The sequence below is a fragment of the Dendrobates tinctorius genome, unplaced genomic scaffold (genome assembly GCF_039654945.1).
Source record: "Dendrobates tinctorius isolate UK_male_01 unplaced genomic scaffold, ASM3965494v1 ptg000194l, whole genome shotgun sequence".
Classification (NCBI taxonomy): Eukaryota; Metazoa; Chordata; class Amphibia; order Anura; family Dendrobatidae; genus Dendrobates; species Dendrobates tinctorius.
This window is the reverse complement of record NW_027361861.1, coordinates 2,118,059-2,143,236: the sequence shown is the minus strand read 5'-3', so window position 1 is coordinate 2,143,236 and position 25,178 is coordinate 2,118,059. Positions and strand designations below refer to the sequence as shown.

The window sequence follows — 25,178 nt, the reverse complement described above, 5'->3', positions numbered from 1 at the left end:
AGGGGTTAATGAAAAATAAATGTTTAAATGTTTAGGAACCACAGAGTGGTGTTACAGAGAGCGGAGATGCATAAAAGTCAACAAAGCTCTTCCAACTTAACTGCAGAGGTCCAAAGCTTTTGTGGCATTAACATCAGCACAAACACTGTGCGCAGGAAGCTTTATGACATGGGTTTCCAAAACCAAGCAGCTGCATAATCAAGCATAACCAAGGATAACCAAGCAGCTGCATGCATCACCAAACAAAATGTCATTCATCAGATGGAGTGGTGTAAAGTCGCTGTCGCTGGACTCTGGAGCAGTGGAAACGTGTTCTATGTAGAGATGGATTACGCTTCTCTCTCCAGCATCTGATGGACGAGTCTGGGTTTTGTGCATGTCAGGTTAATGTTGCCCACCTGACTGCATTGTGCCAGCTGTAAAGTTTGGTGGAGAAGTGATAACGCTATGGGGTTTGTTGTCAGTGGTTAGGCTAGACCCCTTAGCTTCAGTAAAAGGAAATCTTACTGCTTTAACATACCAGACATTTTGGACAATAGTCTGCTTCCACATTTGTAGGAAAAGATTGGGGAAGGATTTTTCTGCTCTAAGCAGGACTGTACATCAGAGCACAAGGAACAATCTATAAATGTGTGGTTCTGGGAGTTTGTTGTGGAAGAACTTGACTAGACCACCACCCTCATCCAACACCTTTGGGATGAACACATATATTGAATCATAGAATCATAGAATCGTAGAGTTGGAAGGGACCTCCTGGGCCATCTGGTCCAACCCCCTGCTCAAAGCAGGATTCGCTAAATCATCCCAGTCAGATGTCTGTCCAGCCTCTGTTTGAAGACTTCCATTGAAGGAGAACTCACCACTTCTCGTGGCAGCCTGTTCCACTCATTGATCACTCTAACTGTCAAAAAGTTTTTTCTAATATCTAATCTGTGTCTCCTCCCATTCAGTTTCATCCCATTGCTTCTAGTCTTTCCTTGTGCAAATGAGAATAAAGTTGATCCTTCTACAATGTGACAGCCCTTTAGATATTTGTAGACAGCTATTAAGTCTCCTCTCAGTCTTCTCTTTTGCAAACTAAACATTCCCAAATCCTGCAACCTTTCCTCATAAGACAGGGTTTGCAGACCGGTCACCATTCTGGTCGCTCTTTTCTGAACTTGCTCCAGTTTGTTGATGTCTTTTTTAAAATGTGGTGCCCAAAACTGGACACAATATTCCAGATGAGGTCTGACCAAAGAGGAGTAGAGGGAAATAATGACTTCACGTGATCTAGACTGTATGCTTCTGTTAATACATCCTAGAACTGCATTTGCCTTTTTTGCTGCTGCATCACACTGTTGACTCATATTCAGTCTGTGATCTATTAGTATACCCAAGTCTTTTTCACATGTGCTGTCACTTAGCCCTATTCCTCCCATTCTATATATGCTTTTTTCATTTTTATTGCCCAGATGTAGTACTTTGCATTTCTCCCTGTTAAAAACCATTCTGTTAGTTACTGCCCACTTCTCCAGTTTATTTAAATCTTTTTGAATCCTCTCTCTCTCTTCTCTAGTATTAGCTATCCCTCCTAGCTTTGTGTCATCAGCAAATTTAATCAGTTTACCCTCAATTCCTTCATCTAAATCGTTGATAAAGATGTTGAACAATACAGGGCCCAGGACAGAGCCATGTGGTACCCCACTTGAGACATTCTTCCAACTGGATGTGCAGCCATTTACGACCACTCTTTGGGTCCGATCACTAAGCCAGCTATGAATCCACCTAACAGTTGCCTTGTCCATTCCATACTTAGTCATTTTTTCAATAAGGATTGTATGAGAGACTTTGTCAAATGCTTTGCTGAAGTCAAGATATACTATATCTACAGCATTTCCTTGATCCACCCAATCAGTGATACTGTCATAGAAGGAAATTAAGTTAGTCTGACATGACTTATTAGTTACAAACCCATGCTGACTCTGTTTGATCACTTCATTCTTATCCAGGTATTGACTTACATGTTGTTTAATAATTTGTTCAAAGATCTTTCCTGGTATAGAAGTCAGACTCACCGGCCTATAGTTGCCTGGGTCCACCTTCTTCCCCTTTTTGAAGATAGGAACAACATTTGCTCTTCTCCAGTCTTCTGGCACTTCTCCTGTTCTCCAAGAATTTTCAAAGATTATGGAGAGTGGTTCAGAAATTTCTTCTGCTATCTCCTTCAGTACTCTGGGGTGTAATTCATCTGGACCTGGAGACTTGAATTCATTTAGGTTAGCTAAGTGTTTCCTCACTATCTTTCTGTTTATAGATATCCTGGATTCTTCTATTCCCTTAATAGGACAGTGAATAACAGTTGGTGTTACATTTCCTTTCTGAGAGAAAACAGATGCAAAATAGGAATTTAAAAGTTCAGCCTTTTCAACATCCTGTCTTACCATTTCATCATTTTCATCCTGTAAAAATCCTATAGCATCTTTGACTTTTCTTTTACTTTTGACATATCCCCAAAATCCTTTATTATTGCTTTTGACATCTCTTGCAAGCCTCAATTCATTTTCAGCTTTAGCTAATCTGATTTGTGCCCTGCAGATTCTGCAGACAGCATTATATTCTTCTTTAGATATGCCTCCCTCTTTCCATTTTATAAACATTTTTTTCTTCCTTTTTAGCATGTGCTTAAGTTCTGTGTTCACCCATCCTGGTTTCCTTAAATGCTTCCTATTCTTCCCTCTTTTTGGAATTGTTAACAACTGTGCTTTGAGAATTTCATTTTTCAAGATTTCCCTTCCTTCCTGGACATTTTTGTCTTTAAGGATATCCAGCCATTGGATCCCTCCAATTATCTTTCTGAATCCCTTAAAATCTGCCTTTCTGAAATCTAACCTTGACGTCTGAGTCTTCACAGGTCTTCCGCCTCTAGTTATCCAAAATTCTAAAATAGCATGGTCGCTACCTCCTAGGGTTCCAGCCACTTTTACCTCCTCAACCATTTCCTCCCTGTTTATAAGGATTAGATCCAAGGTAGCAGTTCCCCTTGTTTTCTCCCTTACCTTTTGGAAGATAAAGTTGTCAGCAAGAGAGGATAAGAATTTCCTTGACCTGTTAGTTTTGCCTGAGAGAGATTCCCAACAAATGTCTGGATAGTTGAAATCTCCCATGACAACTATGTCATATTTTTTGGAGAACTTGGCCATTTGATGCATAAAGAGTTCATCCATATCTTCAGCTTGCACAGGCGGCCTGTAGTAAATGCCTACAATGGTGTCCTTTCCATTGTTCTGTCCTTGTATTCTTATCCAAACAGTTTCCACAGAACTCCCAGTCTCTGAAGCTTCAATCTCTGTGCAGATATACGCGTTTCTAACATACAATGCAACACCCCCTCCTCGTTTATCAAGTCTGTTTCTTGCAAATAAGTTGTATCCTTCTAGTCTTGTATTCCAATCATGTGTATCGTCCCACCAAGTTTCAGTGATTCCAATGACATCATATTTCTTTTCCTGTGTTAGTAGTTCCAATTCTCCTTGTTTGTTGCCCATGCTTTGTGCATTAGTATAGAAACATTTTAGTTTGTGATTGGTTTCTCTTTCTCCAATATTTTTATTAATTAGATTCTTTCGTCTTTGTTCTTCCTTTCCACTTCTATTAGCAGAGTTCTCAATAGCATTTGTCAGGTGTATGGCTTTTTCTGGTCTTTTGCTTCCCTTCCCATGTTGTTCTAGTTTAAAGCTCTCCTTACAAGTGTAGCAAGGCGACTTCCAAATACATGCTTTCCAGTCTTCGTAAGGTGCACCCCATCTCTAGCAAGTAGTCCATCGTATAAGTAGTTCACTCCGTGATCCAGAAATCCAAATCGTTGCTGACAGCACCATCGACGTAGCCAGTTGTTCACCTGCAGAATCTTATTCCACCTCCTTGTTCCATGGCCATCCACTGGGAGGATGGAAGAGAAGACCACCTGCGCTGATGGCAAGTTAGGCCCTCTTGTCCATCATCAGTGTCTGACCTCACAAATGGTCTTCTGAATGAACCAGAAAAAAACCCATAGCTATAATACAAAATGTTGCAGAAAGCCTTCCTACAAAAAAGTAAGGGTGCACATTTCCATATTAATGCCTAAGTATTTGGAATAGGGATGCCATAAAAACTTCTGTTGGTGTCCGAGTAGTCCATGACCTGGGGTAAATGGCCTTAACTATGGCAAAAAGATCCAAGATCACCGGTGGAGACCATATGGAAAGTCCTGCTGAGCTGGTACCTAGTTTACACTTGACTCGTTGTTCCTGAAAGCCTTCAGAAGTCTGGTAATAGAGAGAGTGTGTACCACTTCTGGTTTAAACATTGGAACATTCATAGATTAAAGACGCTCATAGATTTTAGATCCTTCTAATACTTTCTTTCAGCCACTTGAGTCAATCCTACTAAAAACCTCGAATAAGCTTTTATTTAAAGGCTCATTCTCCGATAAAACTAAAAAACACCAAGAAATGTATCTGCTCCATATTTCCTGCAGGCAAAAGCTGGAAAATATGTTCAGAGCCCCTAGAATTAGTTAAAAATAAATTCAACTGAAAAAAAACAAACTGATGCCACAGGGTCTTATATCAAACCAAAAACCATCATATAATACGGATCAAGATTAGCTTTGTATCTTCATTGGGAGTCTAATCATGAAAGGCATTCTATATCTTGTGCTCTTTATTTCTCACTCATGCCATATTACGAGATAATTGATATATAATTTTCTGTATTCTATTCAAGAACTTGTTTGTTTTGCGGCCTATCTCCTGATCCATATTATATGATACTATCTTTATACACCACTACAAGATATCTAGCTCACAGAATTCTCATGGATATCTATATATTCTCTTTGTGTGGAGCCTTAATAATATGTTGGTTCAACAAGTCTAATTTAAGAGCACATACGGATCAAATATGTATTTGCACTAACTGCACTTTGTATTTATAGGTGTTTGGTGGTGGCTTTTGATAGGGATTCCTGTGGAGGGTCATTTAGGGTCAGCCAACATGGAGCGGGGGTGCCATATTGGTTCCCACGGTGCCAACCTCAGCTGTTAAGAAGGGACATTGTATAGGGTAAGGCACCATCTATCATCCCTAGCCCATTCCTTATTGTCTGGTATATTTTGGTGTCCAAACAATTTTTGACACCATTTAATGTGATAATCTATTTATCAGATTTTTTATGTGTTGCTGTCAGTCTAAATATTTAGACCCACTACCTTCCCCTTTTAGAAAATTTGCTTTTTGGTACTTATAATACATCAATAAAAGTTATTTTTTAGGGTTTTCTTTTTTCCAATGGTTTTTGGTAAATAAATAAATAAGTTAGCAAGGATAATGGTGAATGGAAAGCTGAGAAGTATCCTCACTGACTCCCAAACTAAAATTATGTAGTATGGAAACAATGGATGTCTCAGAAGTCTGTCTCATAATAACCAAGTTGTCCTTTTGCACAATATGGTTTTGAGTTTATTTCCATGACTACTCTTCCCTTTTCCAATCTGGTCTTCCTCTCCTTTGCTTATCTAAATGTCATTGTTATACAGGAACCTACAGTATATAAAAGAAAGTTCTACTTAAAAAAAAATAGACTGGATTAGTGCTACGTTTTACCATACCAACTGGGAATAAGGTCATTAAACCTATTTAAATAATTAGAACAGAGACTCACATGGCTGGTGCATTAAAAATGATGCCTCATGTTAATGCTCCCTAAATGGTGTTCTTCACTAAATGAAGAAATAATTACTATAATAATTTTGTGTGAACTGATTTATTACACAGATGAAGACGGTTGTTAGGACACTAGACTGGGTAACAGACTGAGCGATATCATCACTCACCTGCTTTTATCTCCAGAAGTCTTAGCCGTGGGTCTTCAGTGTGATGCAAACGTCTCTTCTTCCTCCAACATCGAGCAGGATATGTGTACAACTGTCCTGGAGCCACCCCTGTGTACATGGACAAGTGCAATAAATTTACTTATTGCTTTATTTGAAATGGAAAATTATTACATTGTGCCTCAAACAGAGAATGATTGTTGGCTGAGGTGGTGGCACAATGGGGCCACAAACCAAAGTTCTATTTGGATTAGAATTAGTGATGAGCAAGCCTGCTCAGATAAGGTGTTATCCGAGCATCTTCGCACGTAATGCCCGTATATTATGTTCGCGTCCCTGATGCTGCATGATTTAAGGCTGTTAGACAGTCTTAATAAGTGGGGATTTCCTGTTTGTTAGGGAATTCCCACATGTGTTAAGGCTAACAGAAGCAAATCATGCAGCCGCAGGGACTCGAACATAATATACGAGCATGCCCAAGATAATCGGATAACACCCAAGCATGCTCAGATAAGACATTATCTGAGCACGGTAGCTTATCAATAATTACAATCAAACAATGCATGAATGTTAACAATCTGTGGAAAAAATTATTTCAGAGTGCTTTGCAGCTGCTATGCGCAATTTTACTCAAAGAACATGCAAATTGAACAAAGATCGGTCTCCCGACCCGAGCACGACAGCTTCATAGGAAGTATATGAAATGGTCATGTTCTGGTCAGGAGACCCGCTGGGCAGTCCGTTCATTGCGGTCTGATTTGCACGGATGTCTGAATGCGCCCTGTGAGGCAGTGACCGGAGTCATATGCGAGGGTTGCTATGTGTTCCCCAGGATGCGCTCAGAAGTGTGTTAGATCTGTGGAGTGCCTTGTGGTGTGGTCACAGCAGGATGCCTATGAGTCACAAGGCAGAATAAAAGTAAGCTTGAACCTGGTCAAGTTACTTTGACAAAGGAGTTGTTCATGAAAACCCGGTATGGGCTTTTATTTTTGAAACGGACTGCAGGAAGGTAGAGGGTCCGGTCCGTTTCCTCCAGCCCAGAACTTACCAGTGGCCCATGGCCACAGAATCTAGGAGAGAGGGAAAAAAAAACCCTGCAGTAGGGTTTGGGAGTGTCAGTGTTGGAGTTTGCAACTGTGGAGCAGTCGGCTCTGAAAAAGGCTCCTTCTGTGTGAGGAAACACAAGGCCAAGCAAAGCAAACTCCTGGCACCCCGCTGCCTGATACGGTGGTGCAGTTGCCCTGAGCACCCGGATATTATTTGACTGTTTTGTTTCCCGGCTGCGATCCGGAGGATATAATTTTGGTGCTTCTACTTTGTGAGTACTCTGAATATTAAAGAGACTATTGTTTTTGGAACTTTACTGTGGTCACAGCCTCCTCACTGCATAAGTGTGCTACCACTGCACTACAGCCCCTAGAATTGCTTTTTCAGACGTTGGTAACACTAACTAAAACCTGCAACATACCCTGTTTTTTCAACGTTGTACTGTAACAGAATTGGTATAGCAAATAAAACACTCCTCTAATTCTTCTGATTATAGTAAAGTCAGATACTGACTGTTTATGTATCTCCTAATATAGCCATTATGGCCATAACAAAACAAGCATGCATCCTCACTCGGAATATAAATGGCATGTGTATGAGGGCAAACAGATGGGTAAAGATATTATATGGAAAAGGTGCAGACAGATACAGGATAGCAATTTCATCAATAAAAACTAGTGTGTTTGAATTTTTGTTTTTTCATTATGTAGGAATATTATATTGTATTGTTCTAGATCATCTGTTTATGAAGAAAAACACTGCAGGTGCTGAATTTTTTTTAAAATGGGTTGTCACTGATTTATTAACTTAACTTGCTTGATTATGCAAATCATATGATTTCCTTTGCAACAGGGATGTAGCAGGTTTAGGAGGTGAGCCAGGTCAATTTGCAGGGGGCCTCAGCTGTATATTACAGCGGAAAACCTGCTGCAATAGATTAGAACATTGCTACCATTAATCGTGGGCATTTAATCATCTAGATGCCAAGAGAGATGATGGCATCTATACAACTGATAGTGAGAGGGGACTTTGTACCTCACCAGCACTCCCACCATGCGATTGAAGGGTGGTGATGGTTGGTACTGCAGCTGAGGTCAAACGCTTTATGCAATCCCAGACAGACTGGATGACAGTGAGATTAGGGCTCTGAGGGGGCACATCATCACTTCCAGGACTCCTTGTTCTTCTTTACGCTGAAGATAGTTCAACACTATGTTATACAATAAGTTGCTAGCCCAGAGGAAAAGACTTTCTGCAAAAGCACAGGATGCATTATTGCAGCAAAAGGTGAGAAGTGTTTCCAGCAGAATTTTATACATCAAATTACCAGACACCATGAGTAAGGGTCCGTCACATGGACTGACTGATGGCACTATATCACCGCTGATCAGTAAACTTTTATGGATTAGCAGTCATTCAAATGCCTGTTTACACACACTAAGCAATCAATATTAAATCACTTAGTGAACACAGGCTGCCATAGTTTTTGGGAGTGCGATATTTATTTTCACAGGACGATGCACAGCCAAGAACGATGATCTTCATTTCACCTGATGAACGAGTATCTTGCACAGCAAAATAATTGTGAAATGAATGCTTTTAACAATGCTACTTCAGGATTACCTTGTAGTGTGAATGCAGCTTAAGTTGTATAAGCAAAGGTTTAGCGTTTGCTGGCAGACATGCATGAAACTATAAAAAAAAATAATTCTGCAATCATAATTATAGTTTTATGCATAAGGTGTGGGCTACCTGGTCCTCTGTGCCTTTTCTCCATCCAGATGTAGCAGTTGTTCTGGGCTACACCAGTCTGTGAGTCAAGAAAGGGGAGGCGAACACTGCGTTCAGCACATAGCCTTGAGTTGTAGTTCCTGCAGTGCTCAATTGCTTCCTTGTAGAATTGATCCCCCAGTCTGCAAAGAGAGCCATAAAAATATTGGGTAGGTATTGTACAATCATTTACTGTGACCATGACACACAGCAATAATATTTAGAAACAAGTTTGTATACAACATGTACTGTCATTGTTATCATGTAAAATGGGTTGTTTGCTTAAGACTATATACTTTTCATTTACCCAAAGAGGTTGTCCCGCAGTGGATATTTAGTAAATGACTGATCATCGAGGGCTCCACCACTGGGACCTCACTTAAAACTAGCACCGTGCGCAGCTGTCAGTCAGCAGTGCTCATGCTCGACCGCTGCTCCTTTCAAATTCCTTCACAATGGTCAAACAATCAGATATGTATCACCTGTCCTGTGAATAGGCATGCTCATATAGCTGAGGGTTTGTTACATGGTAGACAATGGTTTATGAGTTAAATACAACAGCAGTACCAGTCTCCATGTTTCTGGCTCTCCTATTTCAATATTTAGCACTTTTTGCCATCCCAAAAATTTGACTCCCGATAGTGGTCTCCAATGCATGTGAACACATTATTTAATAAATACCGTAGGATTTTTTTTTTTTTCAGTGTAATCCACTGGAATATTTCTGAAGCCTGTAAATTATGTTTGTGAAACACATTATGAATAAACACTTGCTAGACAAAATCGACATTAATGTTGCGGGCGACTCCTATTGCAATGTCAGACCGCCATGTTCGCTATTGAAGGTGAGGCTTAGTGGGCCCTCTATGCAGGCAGTCAAATGATGCTCGTAAAGGACAATTTTCACCTAGAATTGATCACTCAATCCACTTTCTGTCATTATAGTTGGCAGCACATTTCTGCTTACGTGATGGGATGTGCTGCCAATGGTTTTAAGACCTCATAAGAAACGGAAGTATTAGACAGACAAGCATTTACTCTTCTGTCAATTGATCACTGGGCGTATTCACAAGGAGCAGTGACAAAGGAACAAATATTTGTTTGGTCAATCATGTGTCATAATTAGGATAACAATCACTTTGGCAGTATGGCTGTCAATCACCTGCATCAGGGGGTGACCTTGTGGGCATTGATGCTGCGCCCCTGAAGGACATATACATTGAAATTAAGGAAATACTTGGTAATGAAAATGTACATGTATATAATTTTACAACAAGGAGTTAAGATAATTGTTGAGTAGGATACTGCTTTCACCTTCAGCTCTGAAGTTTCCCTAAATAGATACTGTGCATATGTTGGTATGTGTGATGTATTGCCATGTATTACACTACTGTAGACACACAAGATACAGATATTTCTCCAGGCTAAAATTTAAAGGATGATATGAGTGCAACAAATGCACACTAATTTGTGCTAATTTTTGCCCGTAGAGATAACACACTACATGGATAGCACTAAGACCAATTATGTTATTCAGTTTGACTGTTCAGATTACTTTTTTTTCCCCTTTTACACAGACCGAATGTCCATGTGAAAAAAAAATAAATCACAGTATGCGCTAGTCTATTTGGTTTATCGGATGAGCAAAGGGATCACATTGTTGAAAGTTATCAGTGCAGAGAATGGTACAAAAGAAGCCCAAAACATTAGACATATCATGGAACGCTATGAAGACGGTCGTCAAAAAGTGGTTTAAATTTCACACTACAGTGACTTTACCTAGAATTGGCCATCTCTCAAAAATTGATGAAAAGACAAAAAGAAAATTACTGTGGTAGGATGACAAAAGGCCCACAGCAACAATAAAGGAGCTGCAGGAACTTCTGGCAAATACTGGTTATGTACTGCATATGATAATCTCCCATTTTCGCCATATTCGTCATATGTCTGGCCTGTGGGGTAGAGTGGCAGGATGGAACACTTACAAAATAAAAAAAAAAAAAATATTCAGACCCAGCTATGTTATGCTAAAATCTACATGAAGTCTATAAAAATTATGTGGGCAAACATATTATGGTCTGATTAGACAAAAGATGAACTTTTTGGGCAAAAGTATGCTTCAGGCAAACCAACACTGGGCGCCACCAAAGGAACACCATAACCACAGTCAAGCATGGTGGAGGTAGCAGGAACTAGAGCTTTAGTCAAGGTGAAGGAAATTATGAACAGTTCTAAATATCAGTGAATTTTGCAACAAAACCTTCAACCCTCTCTTAAAAATCTTAAGCTGAAGGGGGATTTCTCCTTTCTGCATGTCACCAACTTTAATCTCCAAATCAACCAAAGAATAGATTTACCAGAAGACCAGAGCTTTAGAATGGCCCAGTCGGAGGCCAGGCCTAAATCCAATTGACAAAAATTATGTGGATGACCTTAACAGGGCGCTGTACACAAGAGATGCCTGCACAATCTGACAGATTTGGAGCCCTTGTGCATGAAATAGTGGGCAAAAGATTGCAAATTCGAGATATCCCATGCCGATAGACACCTACTCAAAAAGACTGAATGCTGTCAGAAATTCAAAGAGAACTTCAACAATTTAATAGTTTAAAGGGTGTGAATATATATGCAACTACAATTTTAGTTCTTTATTTTTCTTTTTCCCTTTGAAAAGATTTAATTTTGTTCCACCTTCATTTTTTCCACCTTTACTGTCACCCATAACCTGTACAATTCAATTTTTTAATTGAATTGTGCAGATTATGGGTGACAGTAAAAGAGGAAAAAAAATCCAAATATTCTTAGTATGTTACTTTTTGCATGACAGAAACCTGGCACATTAACAGGGGTGTGTAGACATTATATATATATATATATATATACAGTGCCTACAAGTAGTATTCAACCCCCTGCAGATTTAGCAGGTTTACACATTCGGAATTAACTTGGCATTGTGACATTTGGACTGTAGATCAGCCTGGAAGTGTGAAATGCACTGCAGCAAAAAAGAATGTTATTTCTTTGTTTAATTTTTTTTTAAATTGTGAAAAGTTTATTCAGAGGGTCATTTATTATTCAACCTCTCAAACCACCAGAATTCTGTTTGGTTCCACTAAAGTATTAAGAAGTATTTCAGGCACAAAGAACAATGAGCTTCACATGTTTGGATTAATTATCTCTTTTTCCAGCCTTTTCTGACTATTTAAGACCCTCCCCAAACTTGTGAACAGCACTCATACATGGTCAACATGGGAAAGACAAAGGAGCATTCCAAGGCCATCAGAGACAAGATCGTGGAGGGTCACAAGGCTGGCAAGGGGTGCAAAACCCTTTCCAAGGAGTTGGGCCTACCTGTCTCCACTGTTGGGAGCATCATCCAGAAGTGGAAGGCTTATGGAACTACTGTTAGCCTTCCACGGCCTGGACAGCCTTTGAAAGTTTCCTCCCGTGCCGAGGCCAGGCTTGTCCGAAGAGTCAAGGCTAACCCAAGGACAACAAGGAAGGAGCTCCGGGAAGATCTCATGGCAGTGGGGACATTGGTTTCAGTCAATACCATAAGTAACGTACTCCACCGCAATGGTCTCCGTTCCAGACGAGCCAGTAAGGTACCTTTACTTTCAAAGCGTCATGTCAAGGCTCGTCTACAGTTTGCTCATGATCACTTGGAGGACTCTGAGACAGACTGGTTCAAGGTTCTCTGGTCTGATGAGACCAAGATCGAGATCTTTGGTGCCAACCACACACGTGACGTTTGGAGACTGGATGGCACTGCATACGACCCCAAGAATACCATCCCTACAGTCAAGCATCGTGGTGGCAGCATCATGCTGTTGGGCTGTTTCTCAGCCAAGGGGCCTGGCCATCTGGTCCGCATCCATGGGAAGATGGATAGCACGGCCTACCTGGAGATTTTGGCCAAGAACCTCCGCTCCTCCATCAAGGATCTTAAGATGGGTCGTCATTTCATCTTCCAACAAGACAACGACCCAAAGCACACAGCCAAGAAAGCCAAGGCCTGGTTCAAGAGGCAAAAAATCAAGGTGTTGGAGTGGCCTAGTCAGTCTCCTGACCTTAACCCAATTGAAAACTTGTGGAAGGAGCTCAAGATTAAAGTCCACATGAGACACCCAAAGAACCTAGATAACTTGGAGAAGATCTGCATGGAGGAGTGGGCCAAGATAACTCCAGAGACCTGTGCCGGCCTGATCAGGTCTTATAAAAGATGATTATTAGCTGTAATTGCAAACAAGGGTTATTCCACAAAATATTAAACCTAGGGGTTGAATAATAATTGACCCACACTTTTATGTTTAAAATTTATTAAAATTTAACTGAGCAACATAACTTTTTGGTTTGTAAGATTTATGCATCTGTTAATAAATCCTGCTCTTGTGTGAAGTTTGAAGGCTCTAACTTATTTGCATCTTATCAAACCTGCTAAATCTGCAGGGGGTTGAATACTACTTGTAGGCACTGTATATATATATATATATATATATATATATATATATATATTCCATCAAAACAGAAGGCAGCACACCACGTTGGTTTTCAATAAAGTTATTATTATTGAAAACCAACATGGTGTGCTGCCTTCTTTTCTGATGGCCTATTTGGAGGTTTGGTATGTACCTGGAGGGCCTGCACCTGAATCTTTTCCCTATTTTGTGATGTTTTTTCAATTTTGTTCTATATATGTTTATATTATATATATATATATATATATATATATATATATATATATATATATACATAATTTTTTTTTTTCAAAGTTTCCAATAGAAAAAGGGGTAAGTAGTCTGTCACTCACATTCCAATACAGTACAAATTATTACAAAGTAGCTTTATTCCATCAACTGAGTATTAAAAATATCAAAATGATTTAAAAACAGGACATCCTCCCAAAATTATAATGGACTATGAGTTTCGAACTAATGAGTCTGAATGGTTCTTAATCATGGCACAAAGTTCTGTTGGTAACTTTGTTCATGTTTTCCCTTTGTGGACCCAGATTTTTTTTCTGATCACCTTCTTTGATTTGGCAATCCAATATGGAGCCACATACAAGGTGAGCTGAACAATTTTAACAAATTTGTGAAGACTGTCTTTTTATACCCACTGTATATTCTTCCGTAGCACATGTTTGGATGCAGTGTCACAGAGGTACAGATATCATCATGGAGAGAAGGGTTATACAAAGTATGGTAGAGGACCAGGTACCGGAGCAGCATAAGGATCACAAGTATTGATGCGTTTTTTATCTTATTTTACCAAAGCGTCTTTTTTTCCCCCAATTGTTGCAAACCTGCAGTTTAATCATAGCAAAGCCCGCAAGCAGGGCTGTGGAGTCGGTAAGCCAAACCACCAACTGAGACTCCTCAATTTCCCTGACACCCAACTCCATGACTCCCACTCCCCAGCATGGCTTCACTACTGATCATGTATATAAAGTGTAGCACAGATTCATCTTAAAAGCCGAGATCCTTAGATCAGGAACAGAACAGACATTTATGGGACATTTCATAACTTTACCACTATATTATGGAAACATTTACAGCACATCCTGCATTGTACTACTGTATTCAATTTATTATGTATTTTAGGAGTCGCAATCAGTCCATTTTATACAGACTCCAACTCCACAGCCCTGCCTGCATCTAATGGAGTTTATTGTAGATTGTTAATTTCCATTAAACTCCATGATCACAATCCACACTATCATACAAATCCCCACACATTTTAATGGTAGAGTCTGATTCCCAAAACAGATGAGAATACGACATGCTCTGAGTCTCACGGAGCAGAGACAAAGATCTGTTTTTAAAACAGATGGGTATATGGATCAATTAAAGAATTAATATTATTTGTCAGTTTGCTAGAGAAAAACAGACAGAGCTAGGAGGTGGGTGTCACAGAGATGTGTGAATGAAGTCTTACACTAAGTGTTTTCTGATTAATGCCAAGTATATACGCCCATGAGGAACTGTATATGCCTGACATTGCCCACAATCTGGATGGATGTCATGACATCTGTCCACCATAAGGACCCACTGCATAAAAACATTTACCATTTTCCTACATAGTCATACAAACAGTATACAGATGAATACCACCCAGAAGGATGCTCTTTTGAAGCTAGTCTGGTGAATGGGAGTCTATGGCAACGTTAATAGAAGACAGACACTTTTCCCAGTGTATACATATGGCTCAGTAGTGTGCACGTAATATAAATGTCTGTGACATACTTCTGGTGTCTTCTACTTGCTAGGAACTCCTGGTAGCAGGATATGGGCTCTCGGTATTTGGCCTCCACAGTACCATTTGTCGGGATTCCTTTTGGGCACTTAGAAAACAAGCACAAGTCTGTACACAATACTTTTGCAGAATTGAAAAACTAAGTATCGGAGGGGTTAATGAGATGATCCTAGTGACTCAGCCCAGTGAAAGGAGGCAGTGGCACACCTTTAGATTCTAGCTGTCACTGATTCCCTAGTGCTGTCTGCAGGGCTTTATTGAAAAGATAATCTGGCTCATAAATTTCTCACATGGCTCCTACCAACAGCAAATGATCCACAGAAGGACCCTGCTGTCCAAGAGATAATTACTTCCTCTGCAAGATTCCAGGCACCCGGCAGAGCAGGAATTAAAAAACAGGATTCGGTATCCACAGACCACCTTCAGACACTACAGGAGTTATTAAAAAAAAAAGAGCCTACAGGAAGGCAAGGTTTAGAAACAATGTATAAATATCACTGTGCTTTGCTGTCACCTAATGATATGGAGTTTAAACAGAAGCCTAGAAACAAGATCAGGGAAAATTATATTAAACTGTAACAAAGCAGGCGAGTCCGTAGACACAACAGTAAAAACACCGGTCTGATGAATGAAATAAGCATTGGCACCAGGTATATGACTTGTAAATGATCCATCTAAGAAAGTCCAGACTCGCTTATAAACACTAACAGAAAAAAAGGTTAAAAACTCCTCAAAATGGGACCTAGTGGATTGTAAAGCAGGAGAGGGACAACTATTTTCCAGAGATCATCTGTCAGGCACTTTGTGATTTCTCATATGCTTACCTCTGTCACAACAATGGGATACTTTACAATAGGTTTATACACAAGTTATTTAGGTGCAGATTCTCCTCCAAAATCCATTTGAGGGTCTGTGCACACAATGTGGCTTTGTCACATATTTTCCTTTTTTTTTTTGCACAAATTTTTGAAGAATTTCCAAGTACCAGCAACTTAATGAGATTCCTGAAGTCTTATGCACTAGAGTTGAGCGACTTTGGTCGGATCGGGTTTCATGAAAAAAAAATTTGTTTCAGATGAAACTGGTCCGACTAGGGCAAAAAAAGTCGGAGTTTCGTCCGAAACACGACCCCAATGCAAGTCAATGGGGAATAAAAGTCGGCATTGAGTGGATGAATGTCATCCGCTCAATGTCGACTTTTATTTCCCATTGACTTGCATTGGGGTCGGGTTTCGGACGAAACTCCGACTTTTTTTTCCCTAGTCGGACCAGTTTCATCTGAAACAAATTTTGTTTCATGAAACCTGATCCGACCAAAGTCGCTCAACTCTATTATGCACGCATTGCTCATTTTATATTTACAGATTTATAGCAGACTAGCTGAAGAGCCCGGCATTGCCTGGGCATAGTAACCAACTGTGGTTAGTTATAACAAATTATAATGATTATATTGCACATAAAAACTATGCATCTAATCCTATCCTGTGTGATACTGACTACTGAGCCGTGTATCTAATCCTATTCTGTGTGATACTGTCTGCTGAGCCGTGTATCTAATACTATTCTGTGTGATACTGTGTGCTGAGCTGTATATCTAATCCTATCCTGTGTGATACTGGGCTCCCCCTGCAGTCTGTGTCAGAGGGTGGTCTGTGTTGGCACAGTAATAAATTGTGTTATTTCCAGCTTTACAGAAGGATGATAACACCATTGTTACGGTTCTAAGTAGGAACCAGAGAGTGGACCCTCTGGGTCGTGGCTCCAGAGCCCCCGAGGGCGAGCGGCCCAGGTAACAGGGAGTGTTAGGGGCAGGCCCAAGGGGGGGTGAGACCACGACAGCCGGAACCAAAGGGACGACCCAGGGAGTGTACAGAGGGAAAGGCCAAAGGATACTGACTAGAGTAGACCCGGAGCAGGAGGGAACAGAACGTAGGGAACCAGGACCGATCAGGATGGAGCCAGAGCAGGAACGCTGGAAGAAAGAAGGAAGGAAGGTTAGGGGGGACTGACCTAGGGGTACAGATGGAACCCTAGCTAAGGGGCTACCGATGACAGCAGCAGGGAAGGACCAAGCGAGGGTCAGGCACGGAGGCAGCAGAGGGAACTGAGCGGGGGTCCAGACGGGGCTATGGAGCGGAGAGCAGAGCGCAGACTAGGAGAGAGGGGGGACCTGAGAGTCGGGGTGACGCTGCGCAGGAACGCTAAGTGCCACAGAGCAAGACAAACAGGCGTCTTACCATTCAAGACGCCAGACAGAAATACCCGGTGGGCGCCGCCATGTTGGGGCGGAGCCACCGGGTCACGTGCTCCCAGGATGCCCCGCGGTCAGAAATGAGCGAGTGCGCATGTGCGTGCCTCTGACGCGCAGTGACCCTGCAAAGCCAGACAGGGCACGGCGCGAGGATGAAGGAGGGATGCACCGGGAGGAGGGGGACCCCAGGTGAGCATCGGGGCGCGTAATAGTACCCCCTCTCTTACTCCCCTCCTTCTTCAGGCGGGATAGAAACCTTCTCATGATATGAGGAGCATTGATGTTCTCCCGGGGCTCCCATGACCTTTCCTCAGGACCGAATCCTTCCCAATCTACCAGAAAGAAGGTTCTACCTCGGACGGTCCTCTTTGCCAGGATGTCCCTGACATCAAAGACGTCCCCAGCGGAGCTAGGTTGCGGAGCGTGGGACGAGGCTGGCTGAAAGCGATTAAACACTGTGAGTTTGAGAAGCGAGACATGGAAAGTGTTGGGGATCCGCAGGGAGGCAGGCAATTTTAGTTTATAGGTTACATCATTGATGCGAGTCAAAACCTCAAAGGGGCCAACGTAACGTGGACCTAACTTATAAGAGGGGATTTTAAGTCGGAGGAAGCGCGAGGACAGCCAGACCTTATCGCCTGGATGATTGTCACGGGGGCTTAGTTCAACTAAGGCTGAAATACCCGGGGCCCCTGTGGTGTCCCTTTTACTAGGGGAAACCCTGTCTGACCCTCAACCCAGGGTTTTTGCTGAAGGTGCAAATGCCTGAGCCTCCGACCTTTCCTTATCTCCTGCTCAGCCCTGCACTTAACCCTCCACCCTCCACCCAGTGAGGAGACACACCACCAAAGCTCCCACACAAATAATGACAGACAGGGAGAACTTAAACTGCACTGCGCCGCACACACACAGGAATAAACAGTAATGTGAACAGGGCACAACTAAACACAAATATGGGAAGGAGAAAGGATAACGACGGATCATACGACACCAGATATGAATCTCTCTCTCTTGAACACCTCCACTCCAGACCGGAACCACTTGGTATGAAACACAAGCTATAATCGGCGACGCCCATATGCCAGTATGACTATTTAAAGACCGTGGGCATGACTAACCTTCCAACCTGGTCTCCAGCAGGATTAACCCCCGAGAGCCTGAAGATCAAGCCGGCGCCACTGAGGCTATAGTGGCTGGAGGTGGAACTACCTCTGCCTGCCGGACGCTGTGGTGTGAACAGCGTCCGACATGACAATGATAAGGAGGGGTGTCCAGGCGCCTCTTGTCGGCGTATCTTTTCATCCGATCGCTAGCTCTCTCAAGGGACCTTTTAGTCTCCTCCCAAATTTTAGAGAATTCTGAGGACAAGGAGTCCGCCGCCGGCACGCCCAAGGTGGGGGACACGGGAAGGGGAATGCCCGGATGCTGCCCAAAAACTACAAAAAAGGGAGATTTGGAAGAGGACTCGTTGGGGTGATTGTTGTGAGCAAATTCCGCCCAGGGAAGCAGTGAGACCCAGTTACTTTGGTGTGCATTAGAAAAATGTCGAAGATAAGTGGTTAACACCTGATTGATCCGCTCCACTTGGCCGTTGGATTGTGGATGATAGGCGGAGAAGAAATCCAGGACTACCCCCATTGAGCTAGAGAGAGCTCTCCAGAAACGAGAGGTGAATTGAACACCACGGTCAGACACGATGTGCTGGGGAAAACCATGAAGTTGGAAAACATGATGCACGAAGATCTTCGCCAACTCGGGCGCAGAAGGCAGACCAGGTAGCGGGATGAAATGAGCCATTTTGGAAAAACGGTCTACCACCACCAAAATGACAGAGCAGCCGGAAGATGGAGGTAGATCCGTGACGAAATCCATGGCGATGTGGCTCCAGGGAACCGATGGAACCGGCAAAGGATGTAAGAGACCAGAGGGTAGCTGTCGTGGAATCTTATTCCGGGCGCAGGATGAGCAAGAAGCGGTAAATTCCAGGACATCCTGGCGGAGTGAAGGCCACCAATAATGGCGGGAGATGAGGGATAGAGTCCTCTTGGCTCCGACATGCCCGGCGACCTTAGAAGAGTGTCCCCAGTGCAGAACCCTTACTCTGTCATGGTCCAATACCAAGGTCTTGCCTGGTGGTGGGTTGACCAAACTTAGAGGGGCTAGGGTGACGATCTTTGCTGGATCGATGATGTGAGCGGGGCTCTCCTCTTCATCGGTCGGGAGAAATGATCTTGATAGGGCATCAGCTCTGATGTTCTTATTACCCGGACGAAAGCGGAGCTCGAAATCAAAGCGTCCAAAAAATAGGGACCATCGGGCTTGCCGGGGATTGAGCCTTTGGGCAGACTGAACATAGGCCAAATTCTTGTGGTCGGTAAATATCGTAAAGGGATGGACAGCTCCTTCGAGAAGGTAACGCCATTCCTCTAAAGCCAGTTTGATTGCCAGTAGTTCCTTGTCCCCAATGGAGTAATTGCGTTCGGGGGGAGAAAAGGCTTTAGAAAAGAACCCACAGGTGACAGTCCGGCCAGAGGAGGTTCTTTGCAGGAGAACCGCCCCCGCTCCCACGGAGGATGCGTCGACCTCGAGAATGAAGGGTCTCTCGGCATCAGGACGGTGGAGAACGGGCGCTGTAGCGAATTCTCTCTTCAGAGTTTGAAAGGCGTCTTCTGCCTCGGGAGGCCAGAGGCGGGGATTGGCTCCTTTGCGCACGAGAGCAGAGATGGGCTTGGTTATGGTGGAAAAATGAGGAACGAATTGCCTATAATAGTTAGCAAAGCCGAGAAAGCGTTGAATGGCTTTGAGACCAAGGGGACGGGGCCAGGCCAGGATCGTGGACACTTTCTCAGGATCCATCCTCAATCCAGACTTCGAAACGATATACCCAAGGAACGGCAGAGACGGTTGTTCGAAGGCGCATTTCTCCAACTTGGCAAATAGGTGGTTCTCCCTTAGACGCTGCAACACTTGCCGTACATCTCGTCGATGGGTGGAGAGATCTGGAGAGAAGACAAGAATGTCGTCAAGATAAACCACGACACAGGAGTAAAGGAGATCCCGAAAAATATCGTTAACGAGCTCCTGGAATACCGCTGGTGCGTTACAGAGGCCAAACGGCATCACCAGGTATTCATAGTGACCGTCACGGGTGTTGAATGCGGTCTTCCACTCATCCCCAGCGCGAATTCGGACCAAGTTATAGGCTCCTCGAAGATCAAGTTTGGTAAATATTTGCGCCCCTCTCAGGCGATCAAAGAGTTCGGGGATGAGGGGTAACGGTACTTGTTCTTAATCGTGATGCTGTTCAGACCTCTGTAATCAATGCACGGGCGGAGCGACCCGTCCTTCTTCTTGACAAAAAAGAAGCCTGCGCCCGCAGGAGAGGAAGACTTCCGTATGAAACCCTTGGCTAAGTTCTCTTGAACGTATTCCGACATGGCTTGCGTCTCTGCCGGCGAGAGTGGATAAATCCTACCCCGCGGAGGGATGGCTCCAGGGACGAGCTCGATGGGGCAATCATAGGGTCGGTGAGGCGGAAGGTTCTCGGCCTCCCTCTTGTCAAAAACATCCGAAAAAGAGCTGTAAGCAATGGGCAACCCGGAGGGTAAGGAGGGGGAAGGAGAACCACCCACGGGACGCACCGGCAGCAGACACCCAGACCTACAGGACTCCCCCCAGCGCAGGATATTACCCTTATGCCAGTCTAAGGTAGGGCCGTGGGCTCGTAACCAGGGAAGGCCTAGAAGGATAGGGTGAGAGACGCTCGCTAGGACATAAAAAGCAATCCTCTCCTTGTGTAGGGCCCCTACCTGGAGTTCTACCTCATGGGTGACCAAGGTAATGGTCTCTTGGAGAGGTTTACCGTCCACGGAAGCAAGGATCCGTGGAGTTTCTAAGGTCTTGACCGGGACCGAAAATTTAAGAACCTCTTTGAGCCTAATAAAATTTCCCGCTGCGCCGGAATCCACATAGGCTGCCAGAGAAAAACGTTTTCCACCAACGTGCAACAAGACAGACAGAGTGAGGGGTAGAGAGGTATCATACACACCTAGGGAGGTCTCTCTTACCTGACCTAGGCGGAGGAGTTTTCCGGACGTTCCGGGCAGGTACGGACCAGATGGGAGTCACTACCACAGTAGAAGCAGAGACCGTGAGTGCGTCTTTCCTCCCGGCGTTGTCCAGATACCTTAAGCCGGTCTACTTGCATGGGTTCAGGCATGGAAGCAGAAGCGGATATTCCGGGCCGGAGACAGGGTAGACCGCGGATGGTTGGGGAAGCACGGGGAAGTCTCCTCTCGCGAGCACGTTCCTGGAACCGAAGGTCGATACGTGTGGCTAGCGAAATGAGATCTTCTAAGGCAGTGGGAGTATCCCGCCCAGCTAACTCATCCTTAATTCGACCCGCGAGGCCTCGCCAAAAGGCCCCTACCAAGGCCTTGTTATTCCATCCCAAATCAGAAGATAAGGTTCGGAATCGGATGGCATACTGACCCACGGTTTGGGACCCTTGGTGGAGGTTAAATAAAGATTCCGTAGTAGAGGCCAGGCGACCCGGCTCGTCGAACACTCGACGAAACGTCTCGAAGAAAGTACTTAGCTGGGAGACTACCGGATCATCACGTTCCCAGAGGGGGTTAACCCACGCTAAAGCGTCTCCCTCAAGATGGGAGACAATAAAAGCCACCTTAGCCCGCTCAGTGGGATATTGCAGGGGCAGGAGTTCGAAATGGAGGCGGCATTGATTCAGGAAACCTCGGCACAGCTTGGGATCCCCGTTATAGCGGGGCGGCTTAGCTAAACGGGGTGGCGGGTGAGGCGCCTGGGCTGGAACGGGGGCTGCAGCAGCCGACTGTAAGGAGAGTAGGCGGTCATCTATTGAGGCCATATAACTGAGGATATGGGTCTGGGTATCTCTTTGCTGGGCCAGTTCCTGCTGCAGTCCAGCCAGTTGGGAGGCATTCCCAGGGTCAGAGGACTGGAGCCCGGAAAGACGAGAATCCATGGATTTCATGAAAGCCATGATACGAGTTTGATTCTCCCGCAAAAACAGCAACTCCTTTTGAGCCGCAGCGGCTCCAGCGGGGTCCATGGCCTGTTTGTTCTGTTACGGTTCTAAGTAGGAACCAGAGAGTGGACCCTCTGGGTCGTGGCTCCAGAGCCCCCGAGGGCGAGCGGCCCAGGTGATGACCACCCCCTATACAGGGAGTGTTAGGGGCAGGCCCAAGGGGGGTGAGACCACGACAGCCGGAACCAAAGGGACGACCCAGGGAGTGTACAGAGGGAAAGGCCAAAGGATACTGACTAGAGTAGACCCGGAGCAGGAGGGAACAGAACGTAGGGAACCAGGACCGATCAGGATGGAGCCAGAGCAGGAACGCTGGAAGAAAGAAGGAAGGAAGGTTAGGGGGGACTGACCTAGGGGTACAGATGGAACCCTAGCTAAGGGGCTACCGATGACAGCAGCAGGGAAGGACCAGGCGAGGGTCAGGCACGGAGGCAGCAGAGGGAACTGAGCGGGGGTCCAGACGGGGCTATGGAGCGGAGAGCAGAGCGCAGACTAGGAGAGAGGGGGGACCTGAGAGTCGGGGCGACGCTGCGCAGGAACGCTAAGCGCCACAGAGCAAGACAAACAGGCGTCTTACCATTCAAGACGCCAGACAGAAATACCCGGTGGGCGCCGCCATGTTGGGGCGGAGCCATCGGGTCACGTGCTCCCAGGATGCCCCGCGGTCAGAAACGAGCGAGTGCGCATGTGCGTGCCTCTGACGCGCCGTGACCCTGCAAAGCCAGACAGGGCACGGCGCGAGGATGAAGGAGGGATGCACCGGGAGGAGGGGGACCCCAGGTGAGCATCGGGGCGCGTAATAACCATAGAAATGATAAGAATAATAGGCCTCAGTTACCACAACTGACTACAAAGAAAACTGTTGCTGATAGCAACCAATCACAGCTCATTTTTCATCTTTTAAACAGCTCTGGGACAGCGTGGCGAGTTTTGAGTGGCGACTTTTGTGTTTCGACTTTTATGTGGCGAGGTTGGTGTATGTGTGGTGAAATGTGTGCTGAGGGTGGTATATGTGTTGAAGCACGTGGTAGTGTGTGGCGCATTTTGTGTGTGTGTTCATATCCCCATGTGTGGTGAGTATCCTATGTCAGGGCCCCACCTTAGCAACTGTACGGTATAAACTGTTTGGCGCCATCGCTCTCATTCTTTAAGTCCCCCTTGTTTACATCTGGCAGCTGTCAATTTGCCTCCAACACTTTTCCTTTCACTTTTTCCCCATTATGTAGATAGGGGCAAAATTGTTTGGTGAATTAGAACGCGCAGGGTGAAAATTTTGCCTCACAACATAGCCAATGACGCTCTCGGGGTCCAGACGTGTGACTGTGCAAAATTTTGTGGCTGTAGCTATGACGGTGCAGATGCCAATACATACACTTTTCCCCATTATGTAGATAGGGGCAAAATTGTTTGGTGAATGGGAACGTTCGGGGTTAAAATTTTGCCTCACAATATAGCCTATGACGCTCTCGGGGTCCAGACGTGTGACTGTGCCAAATTTTGTGACTGTAGCTGCAACAATGCGGATGCCAATCCCGGACATACATACATACATACATACATACATACACGCCCACATTGAGCTTTATATATTAGATTAAATCTGCAGAATGGCTATTCAAAAAGTTTTAAAATACTCTATGTTAAGGAATAACACCGAAGAGATTATGTAGATCCCACCGCTGCAACCAATTGTCAAAGATCACAGCCAGGGGAGTCACACTGAACCACCTGGTGGTTACCCTTTTGTTACAGCTCTCTGCTGCTCTTTATCATCATGACAATTACACGATTGGCCAATGATTAACAGATGAGGCTGTGGCTGTCACCACTAATAGACCGGTTATTGGAAAACTAAGGGCCCCGTCACACATAGCGATGCACCACCAATCCCCACAACGATACCTTGTCAGGATTGCTGGTATGTCGCTACATGATCGCTTGTGAGCTGCCAAACAGGCAGCTTCAACAGCGATCAGCACCAGCGACACACGTCACTTAGTTACCCGCTGTATATGTTACAAACCAGCACGCTGGTGCAGGGAGCTGGTAAGCAAGGTAAACATCAGGTTTCTAAGCGCCGCGCAGTGCTTAGAAACCCGATGTTTACCTTGGTTACCAGCTCCCTGCACCAGCGTGCTGGTTTCTAATGTACACATCGGGTTTCTAAGCGACACGCGGCGCTTAGAAACCCAATGTTTACCTTGGTTACCAGGCTCCAGCCCGCTGGTCTCCTGCCTGCCACACGCAGAGATGCGTGCTGGCCAGCAGGAGACCAACGATCAAAAAAATGTCCAGGCCATTCGAGCACGATCAGCAAAACCCAGCAGGAGGGCCGGTCGCTGATAAGTGTCACACACAGCGATCTCGCTGGTGAGATCGCTGTTGTGTCACAAAATGTGTGACTCAGCAGCGATCTCGCTAGCGAGATCGCTGTGCGTGACGGGGGCTTAAGTGAGCATATAAGTATGAACAACTCCGATTCATGGAATATATAAACCCACATACGGTCACTGCTAACTCCATGATGACCAAAGAACTACTCGCTGCCACTACCAGTCATTTATACAAGCCAACTGGATGCCTGATTTCTGGTAGCATATGATTTTCAGGAGTGTGGTTTACAGAACAAAAGGAACAGAACATTTATATTTTATATTTAATCCAGAACACTAGGCAGTGTGTCTGAAAAATATCCCCAAAAAATGTACAAAACAGGACAAAACAATACAGCATATACAGTTACATAAAATAAAATAAACTTACTATGCTGGAAAAGAAGAAATGGCATAGCTTAGCGAAGGAGAGCACTAAGTTTGGAAATGTCCAGTGAACGGGAATCATGCATATACTGGTATGTATCTCTCTGCATGGAAAACAAACTATAATTCGCCTTGTCCTTTTATCAGCATCTAAGTTACACCCAAAAATCTCCCCT

The 25,178-nt window shown here is 44.3% G+C and overlaps 1 protein-coding gene across 12 annotated transcripts in view; it reads right to left on the bottom strand.

The window, feature by feature from the left end:
- DPF3 (double PHD fingers 3) overlaps positions 1-25,178 on the bottom strand; it is a 474,508-nt gene that overhangs the window by 157,708 nt on the left and 291,622 nt on the right. For 11 of the 12 annotated variants that reach the window (XR_012221569.1, XM_073552705.1, XM_073552706.1 and 8 more), the window contains 2 exons: positions 8,655-8,815; positions 5,859-5,966 (listed from right to left, as the gene is read on the bottom strand). Coding sequence is in view for 11 of the 12 variants with exons in the window: in XM_073552699.1 (XP_073408800.1) it covers positions 5,859-5,966; positions 8,655-8,815 (269 nt within the window). In the remaining variant the exon portion in view is untranslated. Of the gene's footprint in view, positions 1-5,858; positions 5,967-8,654; positions 8,816-9,834; positions 9,999-25,178 lie in introns of those variants that run through there. The other variant, XM_073552707.1, reaches the window with a different exon arrangement.